Source organism: Engraulis encrasicolus, chromosome 6 (genome assembly GCF_034702125.1).
Source record: "Engraulis encrasicolus isolate BLACKSEA-1 chromosome 6, IST_EnEncr_1.0, whole genome shotgun sequence".
NCBI lineage: Eukaryota > Metazoa > Chordata > Actinopteri > Clupeiformes > Engraulidae > Engraulis > Engraulis encrasicolus.
This window is the reverse complement of record NC_085862.1, coordinates 33008369-33029251: the sequence shown is the minus strand read 5'-3', so window position 1 is coordinate 33029251 and position 20883 is coordinate 33008369. Positions and strand designations below refer to the sequence as shown.

At 44.5% G+C, this 20883-nt stretch overlaps 2 protein-coding genes across 2 annotated transcripts in view; one reads left to right on the top strand and one right to left on the bottom strand.

Moving 5' to 3' along the window:
• Positions 1-14309, top strand: part of usp46 (ubiquitin specific peptidase 46) — a 41883-nt gene extending 27574 nt beyond the window's left edge. Inside the window, exons 5-9 of the mRNA XM_063200195.1 lie at positions 8319-8395; positions 8742-8825; positions 9667-9864; positions 12777-12855; positions 13442-14309. Of these exons, the coding sequence (XP_063056265.1) occupies positions 8319-8395; positions 8742-8825; positions 9667-9864; positions 12777-12855; positions 13442-13543 (540 nt within the window). The 3' untranslated portion in view covers positions 13544-14309. The remainder of the gene's footprint in view (positions 1-8318; positions 8396-8741; positions 8826-9666; positions 9865-12776; positions 12856-13441) is intronic.
• A 2620-nt stretch (positions 14310-16929) lies between these two features.
• The window catches only part of LOC134451550 (deleted in malignant brain tumors 1 protein-like), a 31606-nt gene continuing 27652 nt past the window's right edge, over positions 16930-20883 (bottom strand). Inside the window, exon 7 of the mRNA XM_063202056.1 lies at positions 16930-16964. Within this exon, the coding sequence (XP_063058126.1) occupies positions 16930-16964 (35 nt within the window). The remainder of the gene's footprint in view (positions 16965-20883) is intronic.

The following is a 20883-nucleotide window of genomic DNA, read 5'->3' as shown; positions in this document are numbered from 1 at the left end:
GGGTTGTCTTGTGTTATTGTGGCGTATGCCCAACATTGACTGGCAAGCACCATTCTCAGACGTATGCCATTCATTTAAGCTTCCGGTGTACCTGGCCAGCTGTCTGGGCCAGCAAACTAAGGTATGTCAGACGCCATTCTCTGTCCAATCCACAAGAGTGGCAGTTAGACATGCCCCAATACAGTGGCAAGCCCAAACCATCTCCCACTGAAGGTTTTTTCTAGCCCATTGTTGTACTGTATTCAGGAGCTAACCTGTTAGAAGGTAACAGGCTAGGCAACAGTTAGGCCACCGACTCCCTTGCAGAGCCTGCTTCAGGCCCATGATTGGAAGTCCAATTAGTCTCTGATTCCTCAGAGTGGGACAAGCATAAGCAGTCACCAAGCACTCATTTGGTCACCCAATGCTACGACTACTAGTACTACTACTAGTAGGCTACTGTTACTAATATCAAAACATGACAATGAGGATTATGATGACAATAGCTTGCATGCAACTTTTGTATTGATGCAATCTGACTGAAAGGACTGGCATGCCTACTTGTATGCTGTTGCACAAGTGCATCGCTTATCACTCTGCTTGTTTGCTAACCATTGCTATTGAGGAGGCTACTCCCTACCATATGCCTTGCACTACTGCTGAGTGCAACCCCCCCCCGAGTGTATACAGGTACCTCTGCCACCTGACTCGTGTGAAATCCGGCTTGTGCGCTCCTTGACTGGAGCATAGCCTGTAAGTTGCACCTGTATCATACAGCAGCTTTTAAGCCCTTATGATGTATTTTACTTTAAAGGCCTATCTAACAACGGACATTGGAAATTAGCCTATGGCTATACATATGGCAGTATATGTTCCTCTGTTAGGCTGCTGTACAGCCTACATGATATTGCATTTGCCCCTATAAGTTAAACCTTAACTAAACTAAGAGCCGTGGCTTAGGACTGGCCCAAACGGACAACACACAGCGAGCTCGCTTGGCTAAACAATCAGTCCAATGATTCTATGCTGGCAAATTTTGAATACTGTTTTGGCCACCAAGACAGATTTTGAATACTACTTGACTGGCCATGCCATCATGTGAGGACATTGCATTAATGTCAATGATTATGGGAAATCTGCATCTCTGCCTGCTGTATGCCAGCAAGGCAGTCTTACACTAGAAATCTAGTGTTTCTCCTCGGGCCTGCTGGAATGGCCCTTACAGTGGTTAATCCACCTTGCCTCAGTATAGGTCTTAACAAGAATACACTCTCCCTCATCACCAAGCGGAAAGCTAGCGCTCTCTCGCTGCGGAGACATTCAGGTCTTTAAGCACCAGGTGAGCTACTGGTTGCGGCACTTGCACATGGGAGGTTCCCCTTGACTATGGTCTTACGCACACCCAACAGGTTGGAGGTGCAGTGAGGTACCCACAACCAAATGTTGATTCATGGAGCTGACAACAGGTCTGAACACAAATCTCCACAGCCTATGGCAATGCATCTGTCTGTCACACAATTCTTATCGCCCTTGCAGGGATGACATGCTCATTCAGTCAGACAATATGACAACAATGTGCTTCAACCATCAGAGGAGGGACACTTGCTCCCCTTCTTTCTGATGAACAACTGTTTGTTGAAATGGGACTATACTAGAGCCATCCAAGACAGTCCACCTGTCGGTAGATGAATTCACTTATGGACACAATATTGGAAAATCTGTTGTTTGCAACCACTGATTAACACATACGGTTTTCATATACACAGGAGAGTGAAGTTTGGGCCTTGTATCTGAGTATGATTGGCCAAACAACATACATACTTCTTCAGTTCATCACTTCCTATCATAAGTGTTACTTCAGTTTTCAGCCACAGTGTCTAGCAAGACGGTGGCTATTCTATTCTCTGCTAAATGAAACTCCATGCCTCACAGAGTAGATCTCTTGGCACATGGGGAACAGGTATCTGGGACACCCATACTTGACTCATTCGGCTGCAAGCATGACCCTTGACCTAAGTCACTCTATTCGAATGACTGCAACCCAGCAGTTATGAATGCGTTAAAGACACAGTGTGTGCAGATGCAGTTATGACTGTGTTAAAGTCACAGGGGCCCTCTCAACTAATCTACTGCGTGTAGATGGAAACTACCACCTGACGTAAGGTGTCATGTGCCCTAGAACAGGTTAAAGTTTCTTGTTTACAGAAACTTCTTGATGAGCTCAAGTCTTTCTATTGTGGGAGTTTACGTGGTAGCTATTTCTGTGAAACATGCTGAAGTGGATGATTGACTATATGTTTTATAGTCTTATTCATAGCAAAAGCAAGACACTTCAGTCCTTGGAGAGCCCATTACACTCCAAGTGATTTACACTGGGTAATATATTTATTTCCTATGTTACTACTCCTTTGTATCCTCTGTCTCAGGCCCCCCCTTTTTTGACCGAGCAGAAGTGGATCTATCTTGGTGGCCTGGAGGGCAACCCCTTGATTTGAATAGCCTCCATAAAACATTGATTGAGTCACAGACACTTCAGTCAGTCCAGACTGGATGGGAGGAAGGCCAGGCGTCCATGGTGTGGCGCGGGTAAACTCTGTTATTCATACAGGATGTGTCTCCATCCTTCTGTGTACCTGTTGAGCCTTGACTTATGGGGTTGCATGTCTGCACCCTGTGTGAATATTAAGGCACTGTATTTCTAAGGATAAGACAGTCCAACCAAATGTTGTATGGCATGTGGGTCACTTGGTATCCTATGTCTAAGGGGCACCCCTTACACAAGGGTTGTGTCAGGAGTAGTGTCCAGAACCCCACTGGCACTTTGACTGCACACTGAATGACAACAACGTATGTTATACTACACTGAATGACAACAACGTATGTTATATTATTCGTTGGTTGGTTGATTGGGCAGGTGGTACTACTTGCCATAGCAATAGTAGCCTCCTTCATGGGCAGCCCTAAGAGGGATTGCTGAAGGAGCGACTTGCTCTTGATCATTAACTTGGCTGTGTCTGGCCTAGCCCAAGTTATGCATTGAATGAGTTATGGGGATGCTCGTCCTCCTGACAGTGCTGGTATATGTCATTCACAGGCTTTGCCGCCTCTGGCGGTCAGGAGGCATGAAATAGAACGCTAGTTACGAATGTAACTGTGGTTCTATGAATGCCGGATGACCGCCAGAGTTTCCAGTCACTCGGACTCGCAGACACACGCGAGAAGTTTTCCGAGGACGTATGACGTGCTACAGGGCTTCTTATAAGCATGAGGTGCGTCATACATGACTTTGTTGGTATAAAGTCTCGACATGCGCTGGCGCGAAGGATATCATTCACAGGCTTTGCCGCCTCTGGCGGTCATCCGGCATTCATAGAACCACAGTTACATTCGTAACTAGCGTATTGTACACCCTTTAGAATGTATTACATTTTAATGTAGATTGGTAATTAAATATGGTCTGATCTTCACTGGAATCAAAAAATGAACAGTGTCTGCTTTAACTAATACCACTCAAACAATTGCATGTTATCATATTTTACTGGCCATGATGCTGGTCTATCTATCTACCTGTGTTGAATGGAATCCATTTTTCAAGGAGTCCACATCATCACGGCTCGCTAAGTAAAATCTACTAAGTGCAACACACTGGATTCGTAGCATTTCCAAGGATACACTTCTTCATCCTTGCCATGACAAAATACCCAGAATCCTTCACGTCTCCAAGCTCAAGCTAGGCTTTTTTATTACAGGTGTGGGAAAGCCATGCATGTTTAAGCACAAATTGTATGGTATGTTTTTGTTTGCGAGATGTGAATATCTTAAAACAACTCGGCACAACTGTGTCATTGTTTATGCCCATCACGTTTGTATTGCGTTTCTCGTAGTTTTGTTGTAGTTTTCAAATATCACCACTACAGAAAAACAGGCAAATGTCATGTTTACAGTTTGAAATCAGTTAAAAGCAAAAACGGAACTGCTATGACGTTCGCTTCCAGCCTATAAGCATGTTGTGAGGCTTTGAGCCTCGTCTTGAGAGCGTATGACTACGAAGACTTAAGTGCAGATTATAGTTCAGCAACGGCGCCCGTTGGTTCTGGTCGCTAACCACTGTTGATGTTATACATATGCGCACGAGGTCTCATGTCGTTAGCCACATTTGACTACATAGCTACAAGGCTACAGTACAGTAGTCAGACTGCAGGCATTGTGCAGCGAGTGCTAAACTGATGTGTTGTTTGTTTGTTACTTACTAATTCAGTCATTGTAGATTCATCTATTTACACACACTAGAAAGAAAGCATTCGTATTTCACAGAATATTGACAGTTTGGCTCTCGTAAACTACGGGAGAACTATGCCTCCACGAGAACACGGAAGTAGCAAGGCGACCAATCACAGTGCCTTTTCTCCGTTTGACGTGTAGTCAGAATTTTCTTGAGGCGCGCGACGACGGTTGCAGAGCCTCTGCGCGGGGGCGTGGTCGCGCACAGTGGGTTGCAGAGGCTTTGCAACCGTCAGCGCCAGTAAGTATAAATTGCCCGTTACACAATCCCAAGGGCGCACACTACACTTTGAGAAACAGTGTGTGTGTGTGTGTGTGTGGACAATGCACATGTGTGTTTGTGGCCTACAACAATGGGCCATGAAATAGACCACGAGTGGCCACACCCATGAACCACAAACTTCTTACCCCACCTGCTGCCTCACTGTGATAGCCAGGGCTTCTTGTGGGGGTTATAGAAAGAGAGTGTGTGTGTGTGTGTGTGTGTGTGTGTGTGTGTGTGTGTGTGTGTGTGTGTGTGTGTGTGTGTGTGTGTGTGTGTGTGTGTGTGTGTGTGTGTGTGTGTGTGTGTGTTGCGCGCGTGCGTGCGTGCGTGCGTGTGTGTGTGTGTCAGGGTCTCTGCGGATCCTTAAAAAGTCTTAAAAAGTCTTACTTTTAATATTTGGTTTTTAAGGTCTTATAAAGCCTTATATTTCACCAATTTTTGGAAGTGTGGTATTATATTTACGTGGGAGGTATTATATTTCATCTGGGTAGCTTGAGTGTCAGAAAAAAAGTCTATTTTTTCACGCTATAAACGTTATTTAACCGGCATACGTCCCTCATCAAGATTCGGAAAAGTAGATGAAACTGATCTGTGTTTGTGGCGCAGTGCAGCCCGCTGGCCACATAGCGGGGGGCGGCCGCAGACCTGTGGACCTGTGGGCGCCGCGTCTAGCCTACTTGCATGTTCTAGAAACAGTCGAAAAAATATGAACGTGAATCGAGATGGGCAGATAGATGCAAGTTGTAATGTGGCTTGAGGACAATAAATAAAACAGTTAGCTATCCAAAGCAACGTCGGAATATGAAGCTTGATGTTAACTGTGTCGGGAGGACGCATAGTCATTTAGTCGTTGAGGGTAAGTTTTAAATGTTGTCTATCATACTGTAATGTTAACCATGCCCTCGCGTTTGGGTAAAAGTGTTTGCTAAATGTAAATGGTTCATTTCATAAAGTCCATTATGACTGTATTCGAAAATAATTGTTCCTTCATACAATAGCCTACACTTTCAAAATCGCCTCTAGATACGTGACAGGCTATTTGATGCCTCTGTCAAATGCAAAATGATTTCGTTAACATGATGACAGCATGAGGAAGTGAGCGCGAGGCAATACGAAATCGGATGAGTAACAGAATATGTACGAAGCCAATGATCTGGCGAGGTGCATAATGTCCAAATTGGTAACCAGATGGGCACCGGTAAACGCGCTAAATGCTTGTTATGGACATGCAGGAAATCGCTTCCAAGTTGTGCGCTGTTTCTTGCTACCATCTACAGAACAACAAACTACAGACAGGCTAAGCTCAAAGTGAAACGCTTGCTTCTGCTACCCGTCTCTGATAAAGCGAGCTGGAGGAGGAGAAACGGCAGTCACTCAGCGTATTCGTACATTAACCCTTTTGACACCAGGTGTCCTCTCTTCTAATAGCAAAGTGCATTCAACTATTTATCCATCAGAAATGATGAATTGTTGAGCCATTTTTATTGTGTAGCCTTCATTTAAAGGCATTTGATGAACATTCATCTGATTTTTCCATAGGCCGTCAAAACATGCGTGGGACCCTCAATTAAATGCCAGTTGTCAATTAACTGACCATATGCATGCATGGTGTCTGTAGGCCTACAGATCAGTTACACCTTGCTACTGCTTGCAATGCCTCACCCCGAGCGGTGGTCTTATATTTTATCATCAGAGGTCTTATATTTGTCTTAAAAAGTCTTATATTTGGTGATCCAAAATGTGCAGAAACCCTGGTGTGTGTGTGTGTGTGTGTGCAGATGTGTGTGTGCGTGTGTGTGTATGTGTGTGTGTGTGTGTGTATGTGTGTGTGTGTGTGTGTGTGTGTGTGTGTGTGTGTGTGTGTGTGTGTGTGTGTGTGTGTGTGTGTGTGTGTGTGTGTGTGTGTGTGTAAGCAGACTGCATGGATGCTGTCTGAGGTTATGTGTTTTCATAAGCACCGCCGATAGAATCTCTATTCCCTCCGCTTCATTTTTCACCTGCCTCAGCACTTGGTCATGGTTTAGGCTTTCTTTTCTTGTTCCTTTCCTTTTATTTTCTTCTCTTGCCTTCTCTCATATTCTCTCTGTGTTGCTTGTTCTCCCTCACTGTCTTTTTTTTTCATGCATTTCCTTTGTTTTTTCCATGTTCTTTCATTACGTATTCACATTATTCACTTCTCTTTCTCTCTTTCTTTCTTTCTTTCTTTCTTTCTTTCTTTCTTTCTTTCTTTCTTTCTTTCTTTCTTTCTTTCTTTCTTTCTTTCTTTCTTTCTTTCTTTCTTTCTTTCTTTCTTTTTACTGTCTCCTCCAGTGATTTCCTGACTCTCATGCTCTTCCCATTGGCTCAGTCATTGCCATTAGGCAGCCAAATGAAATAAATGGCGACTGGGAAATGGTTTGTTCTGTTCGGTAAAACAGGGTGTGTGTGTGTGTGTGTGTGACCGTGTGTGTGTGTGTGTGTGTGTGTGTGACCATGTGTGTGTGTGATTTAGTGGGTTTGCTTTTGCAGGAAGCCTCCTGCGTCACTGAAGCTGGAGCTTTTGTCCTCAACGCAAGTCAATTCAAAGACCGACTCACACACCCACACCGATTCATGACTGTACATTTACACATGCACACACACGCACACACACACGCACACACACATGACCATCCCTCTGGAGAGGCTGTACACCTCTCAACACATCAAAGACAACACTCCTGTGTGTGTGTATCTCAAATGCAGTCAGAAAAAATAAAGACACAGGTGCAAGCATGAGTGGACTCACTCTGACATCCACCACCAGGACACACACACACACACACACACACACACACACACACACACACACACACACACACACACACACACACACACACACACACACACACACACACACACACACACACACACACACACACACACACACACACACACACACAGAACAGGGTCTCCACTACCATTCCTTAGAGTCCCCAGCCCACTACCACCACCCATCCCCAACCCCCATAGCTCCGCACCTAATACTGATTGCATCCAGTGACGTGTTTGTCCTCTTGTGATCCTATGGTGTTTCTGTGCAGGTCAGCAGTGATGAGGAGATGCAGTACTCTTACGCCTGCCTATGTAACCCATTCATATGCCGACCCTCATCAACTCATATTGCACTGATCTCTATTGATGTGTTTATGAGTATCTGGATCTGTTTTATTTGTCTGTGCAGGTCAGATCAACAGCAAGGATGTGGACTTCTTAAACCTGTCACATAATACACTCTTATTATTCTGTGCAGTCATATTTAATTATTCTGTACATTATAGAGATGCACCTGGTCCTGATTTTTAGGATCCTGCCGGATACCGGATCCACTGCTTAAGATCCTGCCGGATCCGGAACTGGATCCCGGATCCTACGAAAGGGTTGAAACACATCGCCAACTCGCACACGTGGGCCCTTTTTATTACGTTGGCGCAAACTATTTTTAAGACTCATTGGCTTACTGCCACACTGCCTTCAACGACCGCTTCCAAAGGGCTTTCACTCCATGCAGCGATTGGGGTTGTGAAAGACTAAAAAGTAGAGATGCCTCAGATCCTGATTTTTAGGTAACTGCCGGATACCGGATCCATTGCTTAAGATCCTGCCGGATCCGGATAGTCTGAAAAACCCTATTATCCTGCCGGATCCGGAACCGGATCTTGGATCCTGTACATCTCTAGTACATTATTCATATTGTACATTATGACGCATTGTGCATTGTTGTGTGTTTATCCTGACACTCAGCTGTGTTTGTGCTCCTGTTGTGTTCCCGCAGGTCAGCAGTAAGGATGAGGACTTCCTAGACCTGTCTGTGGACGTGGAGCAGAACACTTCAATAACGCACTGTCTCAGGTACACACACACACACACACACACACACACACACACACACACACACACACACACACACACACACACACACACACACACACACACACACACATACACACACAGGCAAAGTGCTACGTTACACTGAAATGACATGCAAGGGATCGTGTGCGCGCGCACACACACACACACACACACACACACACACACACACACAGGCAAAGTGCTTCTTTACACTTGAATGACATGCATGTGATCGTACACACACACACACATACACACCCACACACACACACACACACACACACACTCACACACACTTTCCACTTACCAGCTTTTCCTGATGTGTATCTGTTGTTTGTGTTTGCAGGGACTTCAGTAATACAGAGACCCTCTGCAGTGAATATAAATACTACTGTGAAACATGCTGCAGCAAACAGGAGGCCCAGAAAAGGTGTGTGTGCCGGTGTGTCTGTGTCTCTGTCTCTGTCTTCATGATGTGTGTTCCCCATGATCCTAGCCCTCCACCTGAAGTGTTAGTGTGTGTGCGTGTGCCGGATGCGTGTTGAGAATCTGCCCATGATCTTGGCCTTGCATCTGAAGTATAATTGTGTGTGTGTGTGTGTGCGTGTTAGTGTGCGTGCGTGCGTGTGTGTGTGTGCAGTATGTGTGTGTGTGTGCGTGTGTGTGCAGGATGCGTGTTGAGAAGCTGCCCATGATATTAGCCCTGCATCTGAAGTGCAATAATGTGCGAGGGTGTGTGTGTGTGTGTGTGTGTGTGTGTGTGTGCGTGTTAGTGTGCGTGCGTGTGCCGGATGCATGTTGAGAAGCTGCCCATGATCTTGGCCCTGCATCTGAAGTATAATTGTGTGCGTGCGTGCGTGCATGTGTGTGTGTGTGCAGAATGCGTGTTAAGAAGCTGCCCATGATCCTGGCGCTCCACCTGAAGTCCTGAAGTGTAATATCTATATTTGTGTGTGTGTGTGTGTGTGTGTGTGTGTGTGTGTGTGTGTGTGTGTGTGTGTGTGTGTGTGTGTGTGTGTGTGTGTGTGTGTGTGTGTGTGTGTGTGTGTGTGTGTGTGCAGGATGCGTGTTAAGAAGCTGCCCATGATCCTGGCGCTCCACCTGAAGTGTATTATCTATATTTGTGTGTGTGTGTGCGTGTGTGTGTGTGTGTGTGCAGGATGCGTGTTAAGAAGCTGCCCATGATCCTGGCGCTCCCTGAAGTGTAATATCTGTGTGTGTGTGTGTGTGTGTGTGTGTGTGTGTGTGTGTGTATGTGTGTGTGTGCGCAGGATGCGTGTTAAGAAGCTGCCCATGATCCTGGCGCTCCACCTGAAGCGCTTCAAGTACATGGAGCAGCTGCACCGCTACACCAAGCTGTCGTACCGCGTGGTCTTCCCCCTGGAGCTGCGCCTCTTCAACACCTCCGCAGACGCCGTCAACCTCGACCGCATGTACGACCTGGTGGCCGTGGTGGTGCACTGCGGCAGGTAGGCAACATGCACGCACGCAGACACACGCACGCGCACACACACAAAGACGGTCAACCTCATGGGCTCCCATACACACAGTCAACCTCATGGACACACGCACATACACGTGTGTGTGGAAAATGTGTCCCACACCGGTTGAACATATGCTTTGTCAAATCATGTAGAAAGCTAGCCTGATAAACCAGCCTAAATGTGAGATTGGACATGTAATTTAGTCTGGCCCCTATGAATAGTACATCCGAAGATTGTTGATGAGAACAACCCGTTGCCTATCAAACTGTGCCTTTGCCTATAGGCCGGTGCTCTGCCCAATCAGCGCCATCTTTCTCGTTGATGTGCTTTCCCAACGTTGCGAGCTTCGTCGTCACTCCCTCAAAACTCTGACCGCTTTGATTCAAAACAAAACTCTGCGTTGTGATTGGTTTGCCAGATTCTTGGCAAGCCTGGCAGACCACTACAACGATGCCAGGCCAGACCCACTCGCAGCCAAAAAAAATTGGCGTCCAGCGGGTGTCGCTGGTTTACTAGGCTAGTAGAAAGCTCAATGTGTAAGAGCACTCTCAGGCAATTCCAGACACCCATTAGTGCATTAGCAGTCTTTCACTGCTCTTACACTCTCAAATGTAGTGTTAATTCAACACTCAAAGGCAGGGCCGGTCCTAGGGGCGGGCTGAACGGGCAGGGGGCTGAGAGGGGGCTGTATCGTTGTGAAATCTCGCCCCCCAATGACATTGCAAAAATCGCTGAAAACATGTTGGCATATTATAGGCATATTAAAATAGTTCAAAACATGTTATTGCCACACTATTAATATTACACTGTTGTAATCGTAACATACTATTCACATTTTTTGGGCTGGCCATAAAAGGGGGTGGGTCGTCGGACTGTTGTATCGCCCGGGGCACAATTCATTGTAGTTTAGATTAGTTAAGTTTATTTGATAGGGACAGATACAGTCCCAAGAAAAAGTTTGTACACCCTTTGAAATTTCTTACCTGTCTGTCAAAATTGGTCATAAAACATGGTCTGATCTTCCCGGAAATCGCAAGAAGGAACAACCAGAGTCTGCTTTAATTAATTCAACCCAAACATTTACAAGTTTTCATATTTTCATTGGCCATAAGATGTAAACATTCACAGGACAGCAAGGCATAAGTAAGTACACCCTTGCATTCAATAGGTTTTAACCCTAAGTTAGTCGCAATAACCTCCACCAGATGTTTCCTGTAGTTGCAGATCAGATTAACAAAACAATCTGGATGTATCTGGTCTCCCTCTTCTTTAGAAAACGGCCTCTCGTCAGCAAGGTTTGTGGGATGTCTGGAGTGCATAGCTTTCTTGACTTCATGCCATATAATCTCAATTGTTTTTCGTCAGGGCTTTGACTGGGCTATTCCAGAATGTGTATTTCATTATTATGAAGCCATTCTAAAGTCGATTTGCTTCTAAAGTATGGGTTGTTGTCACATTTCAGCACCCATCCTCTTGTGTGCTTCAACTGTGTGACAGACTACCTCACTTTTTTTCTGTAAAATATCTCGATAAACTTCTGAGTTCATTGTTCCACTGATGATAGCAAACTCAAAAGGGCCTGAGGCAGCAAGGTAGCCGCATATAATGATGCTCCCGCCACCATACTCAAAGGCGGAGATGATGTTTTGGTGAAGGTGTGGTTCTCCAGTTCTCCTCCAAACATGACATTGTGTGTTCCCCTGAACAATTCAACTTTGGTTTCAGCGTTGGTCTACAGAATATTTTGCAGTAATTCTATGAAGCATATAAATGCTTTTTCGCAAACCTCAAAGGTGCAGCAATATTTTTTTGGACAAAAACCCCATTCATTTTAGATTGGCAGAATGAATCCCATTTTTAGCTATTCTTGGTTACATCTCCTCTTCTGAGTATGGTGGCGGGAGCATCATTATATGCGGCTACCTTGCTGCCTCAGGCCCTTGACAGTTTGCTATTATCAGTAGAACAACGAACTCAAGTTTATTGGGATATTTTACAGAAAAAACGTGAGGCAGTCTCTCACCCAGTTGAAGCACACAAGAGTATGGGTCCTGCAATGTGACAACAACCCATACTTTAGAAGCAAATCGACTTTAGAATGGCTTCATAATAATGAAATACACATTCTGAAATAGCCCAGTCAAAGCCCTGACAAAAAACAATTGAGATTAAATGGCATGAAGTCAAGAAAGCTATGCACTCCAGACATCCCACAAACCTTGCTGACGAGAGGCCGTTCTCTAAAGAAGAGGGAGACAAGATACAAACAGATTGTTTTGTTAATCTGATCTGCAACTACAGGACAAGTCTGGTTGATAATATTGCAACTAACTGAGGGTTAAAACCTACTTAATGCAAGGGTGTACTTACTTATGCCCTGCTCTCCTGTGAATATTATGGCCTTATGACCAATAAAAATATGATAACATGTAAATGTTTGGGTGGAATTAATTAAAGCAGACTCTGATTGTTCCCTCTTGAGATTTCCGGGAAGATCCGACCATGTTTTATGATCAATTTTGACAAAAATGTAAGAAATTTCAAAGGGTGTACAAACTTTTTCCTGGGACTGTATAAAACATGTAGGTTGCATAACAACCAAACAGCAAGCATCATAGCATTTATATCCAAAAGCTCATTTTCAATGCTCGTCCCTAGACCGCCACTGCTCGAAGGGTCAATTTCACACCTTCTAAATACATGTGGTCCTACAAAACAAATTATATTTTTTTTACTGTGTGTGTGTGTGTGTGTGTGTGTGTGTGTGTGTGTGTGTGTGTGTGTGTGTGTGTGTGTGTGTGTGTGTGTGTGTGTGTGTGTGTGTGTGTGTGTGTGTGTGTGTGTGCGTGTGTGCGCTTGTCTGTCTGTGCGTGTATGTGTGTGTGTTTGTCCACCAGTGGGCCGAACAGAGGACACTACATCACCATAGTGAAGAGTCATGGCTTCTGGCTACTGTTTGATGACGACATAGTGGAGGTAGGAAGCCCACACACACTCATCTGTCTGCATGAGGGGCTCTGATTCATCACATTTAACTTTCATCCATTTTCTCCACTGTCTATTCCCTCTCTCTCTCTCTCTCTCTCTCTCTCTCTCTCTCTCTCTCTCTCTCTCTCTCTCTCTCTCTCTCTCTCTCTCTGTATCTTGCTCTCACTCCTTTTATCTTTCTCATTCTCTTTTTCTCTTGCTTCCACCTCTCCCTTTCCGATATGTCCATATAATCTCTCCCTTTCCTCTATCTCTGTGCGTCTTTCACGCTCCCTCTGTTTATTTCTTCCTCTGTCTCTGTTTCTCTCTCTTTTCCTGTCTTTTTCCTTCTTTCTCAGAGCGCCATTACAAGCAAGGAATCTTACCATTTTGAACAGAATGCACATGAGTCATTTTTTCAGTGGAATATTCCGGAAATATTAGGAACTTTAAACCGAATTCTGAGTATATTCCATTTGAAACGGGAATTATCTGTGCATGTAACTGCCCTCATTGTCTTTGCCTATGTCTTCAACTTCATCTCCGGCTTTCCCTGTTTCTCTGATTACATGCTTTTTCATTTTTGTTTCTTTAGAAAATAGATGCACAGGCTATCGAGGAGTTCTACGGCCTGACCTCCGACATTTCAAAGAATTCCGAGTCGGGATATATTCTCTTTTATCAGTCGCGGGAATAGCAACGACGACAAAGTGGAAGAGGAAGAAAATAAAGCAAGATGACGAAGAACAGATGAAGAGAGAGACATAGAACAAGGGAACACAAAGGAAGAGAGGAGAAAGGAACAACAAATGTTGACTTGGATATTGACCACAAACCCCTTATCCCTGAACGCCCCTTTTCCCAACTCCCTTTCCTTTCCTGTCCTTTCTCCTCCTCCCTTTCTTTCTCCTTCTATTCCTCCTCTCCTCTCTTCTCCTCAGTGCCTCTGTCCCAAAACTGTGTGCCAGTTCCCCAGTCACTTCCTCCCTCTACATCTGCCAACACTACACTTCCCACAATTCCTGTTGTCTCCATCTTTCCCTCATTTCAAATGATGGGAGTTGTTTTTTTGTGCTTTATATATTTCCCCTTTCTGTTGTTTTCTTTTTTCTTCCACTTCTTCTTTTATTATTCCATAAATCACCTGCATTTAAGTGGCACTTTAGAACAAAAAAGATGTGTGGGCGGAAAGGTTAAGACGTAATGTTTCAAACTGCAATGAACAACAACGACAACAAGCGAGACTCCTGCTGATCCACTCGTCATGAATCACACTATATACGTTAGTCTGCCACTCCACTCCACTCCACTGTTCTCAACTCCACTGCTCCCTGTTGCCCCTACATCTCTGCATCACCGCCACCGGGGGAGGACTCGAACACTTCCTGTTACCCCCCTCACCCCCCACAGGAGTGACAACTTGAGACCGATTCAAGTTTCTGTACTTGCGTACCATACGTGCAATCAGGTGTGTGTGTGTGTGTGTGTGTGTGTGTGTGTGTGTGTGTGTGTGTGTGTGTGTGTGTGTGTGTGTGTGTGTGTGTGTGTGTGTGTGTGTGTGTGTGTGTGTGTGTGTGTGTGTGTGTGTGTGTGCGCGTGTGCGCATATTGGTATGCGTATGCGTGTGTGTGTGTGTGGAGAGAGAGAGCGACAGAGAGAGAGAGAGAATGTGTGTGTGTGCACGTGTCTGTTCGTCTAATTTCTCGTGAACTAGTTGAACTAATGGCCGGACCTTATCATAAGCCTCCCAACGCCCCCCTGGCCTTATCATAACCCCACAAACGACCCCCTGACCTCATCATAAGCCACCCAACACCCCCTTAGTATAGAAATATAAAATGGACTAATGCCCGCCTATGTCAACTAAGCACTGCCCCGTTCAAGCTGTAGCCTTCTCAACGCCCCCCCTAGGGCTCCCCAACGCCCTCTGGGGGACTGTAGAACACCCGTTGAGAAAAACTACCCTAGGCGGTAGTGATAAACCTGGCTTAAGTAACCCATAGAAAGATTGCGAAGGCGCCATGTGTTTTGCCCTTGTATGGTCACTTTCCCCCCCAAAAAAAACCTTTTTATTATTCGCTGAAGATAGTAGATTTGTTGCATGCAGTGCAATTTCCCATTGCCTAGCAGCAAATTCTTAACTGGCTAGCAACAAGGGACCAGATTGTTTTATTTAGTTTTGCTTCCTGTAAAAGTAGTCCTAATAGGCAAACTCTTGTTTCCTGGAGGGCAGACATGTTTTAACATCTGAGTATTTTCATGAATGGCTGATTGCTGCATTCTTGCTCAATCTTTGGAGACTGGCATAGTCGACACATCTTGATTGCAGACACAGCCACCATAATGCATCATTGTGCAGCAAAATGTGCCCACTGAATTTTTTTACACCATTACAGGCATCACCATTAAAGGAGATGCTTACCTTACGCGTTAACGCTCATTCGCTCACCTTGACAATGTAAGCCTTCCTTGACCGTAAAGCTTCAACGCAATCACTTTTTCAGTCCTGCTGCTCAGTGGCATGGCACTCCCCCCTGTTCGTATCCCAAATAGTGAGGTTCAGAATTGAGATGAAGCCTTATTAGTGTTCCCTGACAGAGTACTGTATCAAGATATAACAATGGTCATCAGAGGTGCTACAGAGATGTGTAGTGTGAATATTGTCTTTGCAACATGTTTTTTTTTTTTCAAAGTGGCTACAAGCCCGCTGGTTTCTTTGCTGTGGTGCCATTGCAACTGATGAGACCTTGTAGCACTTCTCCACTTCCACAGCCTCCACACAAGAACTTAAAGCTCTGTGTGTGTGCGTGCGTGCGTGTGGGCGTACGGGCGTGTGGGGGTGTCTCCAAGTGAATTTGTAAGAGAAATAGGGTTATGTGTGTGTTTGTGAGCGTGTGTCATTGTGTGTGACAGAAACAAGCGAAGATCTGCTGTGAGGGAAAGTGGCCTTGGAACACTTTGCCGTGTGAGCCTCCTTTGTGTGACTTTGGCGAACTTCTGCCGCATTTCTCTCAGAAAAGAAAAAAAAGACATGCAAGAGAAGAAGTGAGATAAAGAAATGAAAAGAAAGCAAGAAAAAAAGAAAAGAATGATACCCAGGCCAAGGCCAATCTCCTCCTTGTAGCGATAGCGACAGAGCTTATGTAACTCCTTTATCTAACCAAACGCTCTTTATCTTACTACGTTGTTTTCGGGCTACATTCGGTCTCGTTCATTTCCCATTAGCAGCTGTTTAAGTCCAGATGGTGTGTGATTGTGTGTCACTCTTAGATGGCAGCGTACGTCTCTCTCTCTCTCTCTCTCTCTCTCTCTCTCTCTCTCTCTCTCTCTCTCTCTCTCTCTCTCTCTCTCTCTCTCTCTCGCTCACTATGAACAGGATGGAAAAACAATCAGCTCATCTACTCCGAGCTGTATGGAGCACTTGAGAATCATTCTGCAGTAAAAAAAGAAAAAAAAGAAAAGCGCACAGTGCAGCAAGTTTTCCATCTTTTTAAAGTAACTTTTTATATATTTTCCCCACCCATTTTTGTGGATGTTGTTTTGGGGCCTATTTGGGTTCGGGTGGAGTAGGCCTCTGTGCAGTGCAGCTTAGGGTGTGGACTTAGGGCTTTATGTTAACCCATTATGGGGCGGGGAGGAGTGAGATGGCATGGCTACTGGAAATGAGCACTCGGTTACTACACATGATTTCCCATCAGGCATTCACTGTAAGAAAATGAAAAATAAATCAAAGGTTCCTTGGAAAACTTTCAGTTGGCACTTGAGTTGGGTTCCTCTACAGCGGCAAATTGAATAACCTTGAAAGGTTCTTTGAGGAACTCTTTGATTGCCACTCTGAAGAACCCACCGACCTGTATCATTGGAAGAACCACTAAAGGCTAGAGGAACCCTTTAGAAAACCCTGAGGTTCCTCCAAACACCCATATAAGTTCATCAGAAACCTGTTGGCTTCTTTTAAGGACCTTTGGGTTCCACCATGAACAAACTGAGGGTTCTTTGAGGGACGTTACATTTATTTTATACTATGTTACTTCGGGAGCCAGTTGTAGCCCAGCAAAGCAAACACACAGCATAGTAATCAATTCATTTCTGCACCTCTTCAGCCGAGAGGACTTTCACTGACACAGGTTAGAGGGAGAGAAAGAGGGTAGAGGAAGAGAAAGAAAGGAAGAACAACAGGACGTAGTGTTTAGGTTTTGTTGAAGTACCGTTTGCAGACATGACATACTTGCTAAAGGTATTCCACGCCTGCAGTGGGCTCGGTATGCCTGGTATGAGGCGCACGTAAAAGAATGCATGTGATCATTAATAATGAAAGGAAACGCTGTACAGATCTGAGTGTGTGTTTGTGGGTGTGTGTGTGGGCACGTCTTTGTATATGTGTGTAAAAGTTTTTTTTTTTTTCAAAATGGAGGTTGAACTCCATGCCAAGGTGCAATAAAAATGTAACAGCAACTGTACTTCATGTTGGTATACTTAGTGTGGCTAGGTCGTAAAAAATCACATCTTTGTGATGATAACCTTTTAGTTTTGTTCATTTGTGTTCACGAAAGCCCAGTGACATCCTCTCTTCTCATCCCACATTTCGATTTCGATGTCTTTGTTTTTGTCGTGCTTTCATGTCCACTTACTTGAACCCATTCCCTATGGGAATCCCTGGACATAATGTGGCTGGTGGACTAGTATAAGAAGGCAGAGAATACGCGCACATCAGTGGCACAGGTGCTGGACAAAATAAAGTAACTGAAGTAAATGATAGATGTCCGCAACACTGTTAATGCTCCCAGTTGTTTATTGGCACAACGTTTCGGACCTTTGTCCTTTTTCAAGTGCAACCAAGTGCACTTGAAAAAGGACTAAGGTCCGAAACGTCGTGCCAATAAACAGCTGGTGAAGTAGTAGCAGATAAACCTCTCCCGTCAAATCCCACAAGCGTAGTACAACCACCGGAACATATGTGAGGTGCCACGCCACTCCCCCAACTCTGACCCCATCCCATGTAAAGCAGTCTTTTAGTGCAACCTGGTGTCACAGAATTCTGAGAAATGAAGACAGTGCCTCAGTTGCCTCAGTTTCATGATGTGCTGACTGACGTGCTTTGTATATAGTATTCCCACAGCACTGTGTTAAAGGAGAATTCCGGCCAGTTTGGATTAATATCCCATCTTGGGTGGACCGAGGGAAAGGGATGAAAGGCAAAACCGCGAGAAATGTTCATGCCTGCTGCGCAAAGTTGTTCAATTGCGCTGTTTTCGGTTAAAACCTGACCCTTCGGGCACGTATTTGACCTGTTTTAAAGCTCCTAGCGTGCATTAAAACCCCTTTGAACGCTTTGGCCGTGGTGTGTGGGTCCATACAAGTCGATCTAGTGGTTCACATTTCCATTAGGTAGCATAGGTACGATACAACAGGAGTTTTCAAAAGTGGCGCACCTACCTCTTTCAGCTTCCGCCTTCCAACTACGTCCGCAAAATGGTTCGCCAAAGTGATACTTCATAGTAATCCATTTTATTTTTGTCCACCAAAGACGAGCCACAAGAAACATATTCACATGTTTTCATGTCCTGAGTTGTTATTGTCGCGCAGATTCACTTCTCTGTCACTGAACGCAGTTTAGTGACGTCACGGTGTCACATGACTCCTGGAAGGAATAATTCTTTATCTGTAACAAATATTCTGGTTCGAAAAAGATAACCATGGCCACCAAACTCTTCAATTGAACTACCCCAACGGAGGATCCATCTCAAAATATCAAACAGTATATTACGACAGCGCCTCTCTTTTCTCGCTTATGTATAATAACTGGATGAGCGAATGGCGTTCCTTCCAGGAGTCATGTGACACCGTGACGTCACTAAACTGCGTTCAGTGACAGAGAAGTGAATCTGCGAGACAATAACAACTCAGGACATGAAAACATGTGAATATGTTTCTTGTGGCTCGTCTTTGGTGGACAAAAATAAAATGGATTACTATGAAGTATCACTTTGGCGAACCATTTTGCGGACGTAGTTGGAAGGCGGAAGCTGAAAGAGGTAGGTGCGCCACTTTTGAAAACTCCTGTTGTATCGTACCTATGCTACCTAATGGAAATGTGAACCACTAGATCGACTTGTATGGACCCACACACCACGGCCAAAGCGTTCAAAGGGGTTTTAATGCACGCTAGGAGCTTTAAAACAGGTCAAATACGTGCCCGAAGGGTCAGGTTTTAACCGAAAACAGCGCAATTTAACAACTTTACGCAGCAGGCATGAAAATTTCTCGCGGTTTTGCCTTTCATCCCTTTCCCTCGGTCCACCCAAGATGGGATATTAATCCAAACTGGCCGGAATTCTCCTTTAAAGGACGAGTTCAGTCAATTTCAACATGCAGTTGTAATGCTCACACTACTCTAGACTTGTCAGTACCTAAGCTTTTTTTTCTTCTTCTTCAGCCTTTTCCGAGATCTTGATCATTGTAATGGGGGCAGCGCTTTGTTTACATTTAAAAAAAAAAAAAACATTTTTATTTATTCCCAAAAACATCCGAAAGGTTATACAACATCACCAGACAACTAGCAAACAGTGGAACCTTTTGGGGAAATATTTGGAGTAGGCCTATGTTTATTTTTTTAATGTAAATAAACGCTGCCCCCATTAGAATAGCTCATATCTCGGAAAGGCCTTAGCCGAAAAATGTGGCATCACCGGGTACTGACAAGTCAAGGGTAGCGTGACCAATACAACAGCATATTGAAATTGACTGAACTGGTCCTTTAAGTCTGCCATGAGAAGGAAAAAATTTGAAATTACAAAAATTTTAAGAGATCTTAAGTCGGAACATTAGACTTCCTTGGGGCCATGTTTATTTCACACTATTCTGTGAGTTCATGTTGCATGGTGGCATGCGGACACGTTCTGGATGTGGTGGATGGTAAGGGGGTAAGGTCAGGTTAGGTTGTCGTTTGTGTGTTTGTGTTGGGAGATTGCAGTGAAGTTTTTAATTGGAGTAGGGGTATGGCTGCTTTAGAAGTCTTTAACAAGTCACCCTAACTCACTGTGATGCTGGTACACCTGATAATACCTCCCCCTGTTCCAGTTTTACCTTTCGATCCAGCTATCTATGCTTAATCAAGTATTGAAATGGGTGTGTGTGTTTATGTTTCTGGTGGAAAGAGTGTGTGTTTGTGAGCTTTCACCTTATGTACATAGGAGAGAGTGTGTCTAAAAGCAAATGTAGCTTCTCACAATCCGTGTGTGTCTCCGTTGATGTTTCCTGCAACTTGAAGTGGAACCACACTCTTCAGAGAAGTGCCAAAACTGGAGCATAGCATCATTTGTACACTAAGCAACTACAGTGTACGTACACAGGTCGAAATGGCCTACCACAACTGGACAAACGAAGAGACTCACACATGCAATGTCAACAAAACGTAATATCACAACAAAGACACTATGTTACCCGCTGGCATAGTTTTGTACATAGGTACTGTGTAGGAAAGTCTACTAGACACTATGAAACATATATTTTTGAAGAAAAAAATGGTGAAGGGTATAGTAAGAGAACGTATATTGTGAAGATGAAAAAGATGGTCAAATAAATGCAATGATTATTAGTGGGGGGGGGGGGGGGTTTCAAACCTGGGATGCATTTCTCGAAGGCTTAGTTGCTAGCTGCAGTAGCACTAACTGGTTAGCAACAACGCTTTCGAGAAGCAAGGTCCCGGTTGTCCATCTCCATCCCTAAGTTAAATGCTGTCTCTGTGTGAAGCCTAAGGCAAACCCCAAATGGTCACTCATTCACTATATCATGCACTACGTAGTGAAGTTAACCGACATAACTGACATGCAATATTTATGCAGTACATAGGAAATGAGTGAGCGTTTTGGACAACATCCTCACTTTTTTTAATGGCTGGACATTTTGGACAAGGTTTGACACAAGATTGCTTTGTTAGCTTCTGCCCTTACTCATAACTGTCTGTTGCATTATGAAGGTCTTAACCATGGTCATTGTGTGTTTTTAATTTGTAAATATTTGGTTTAAAAACAGACT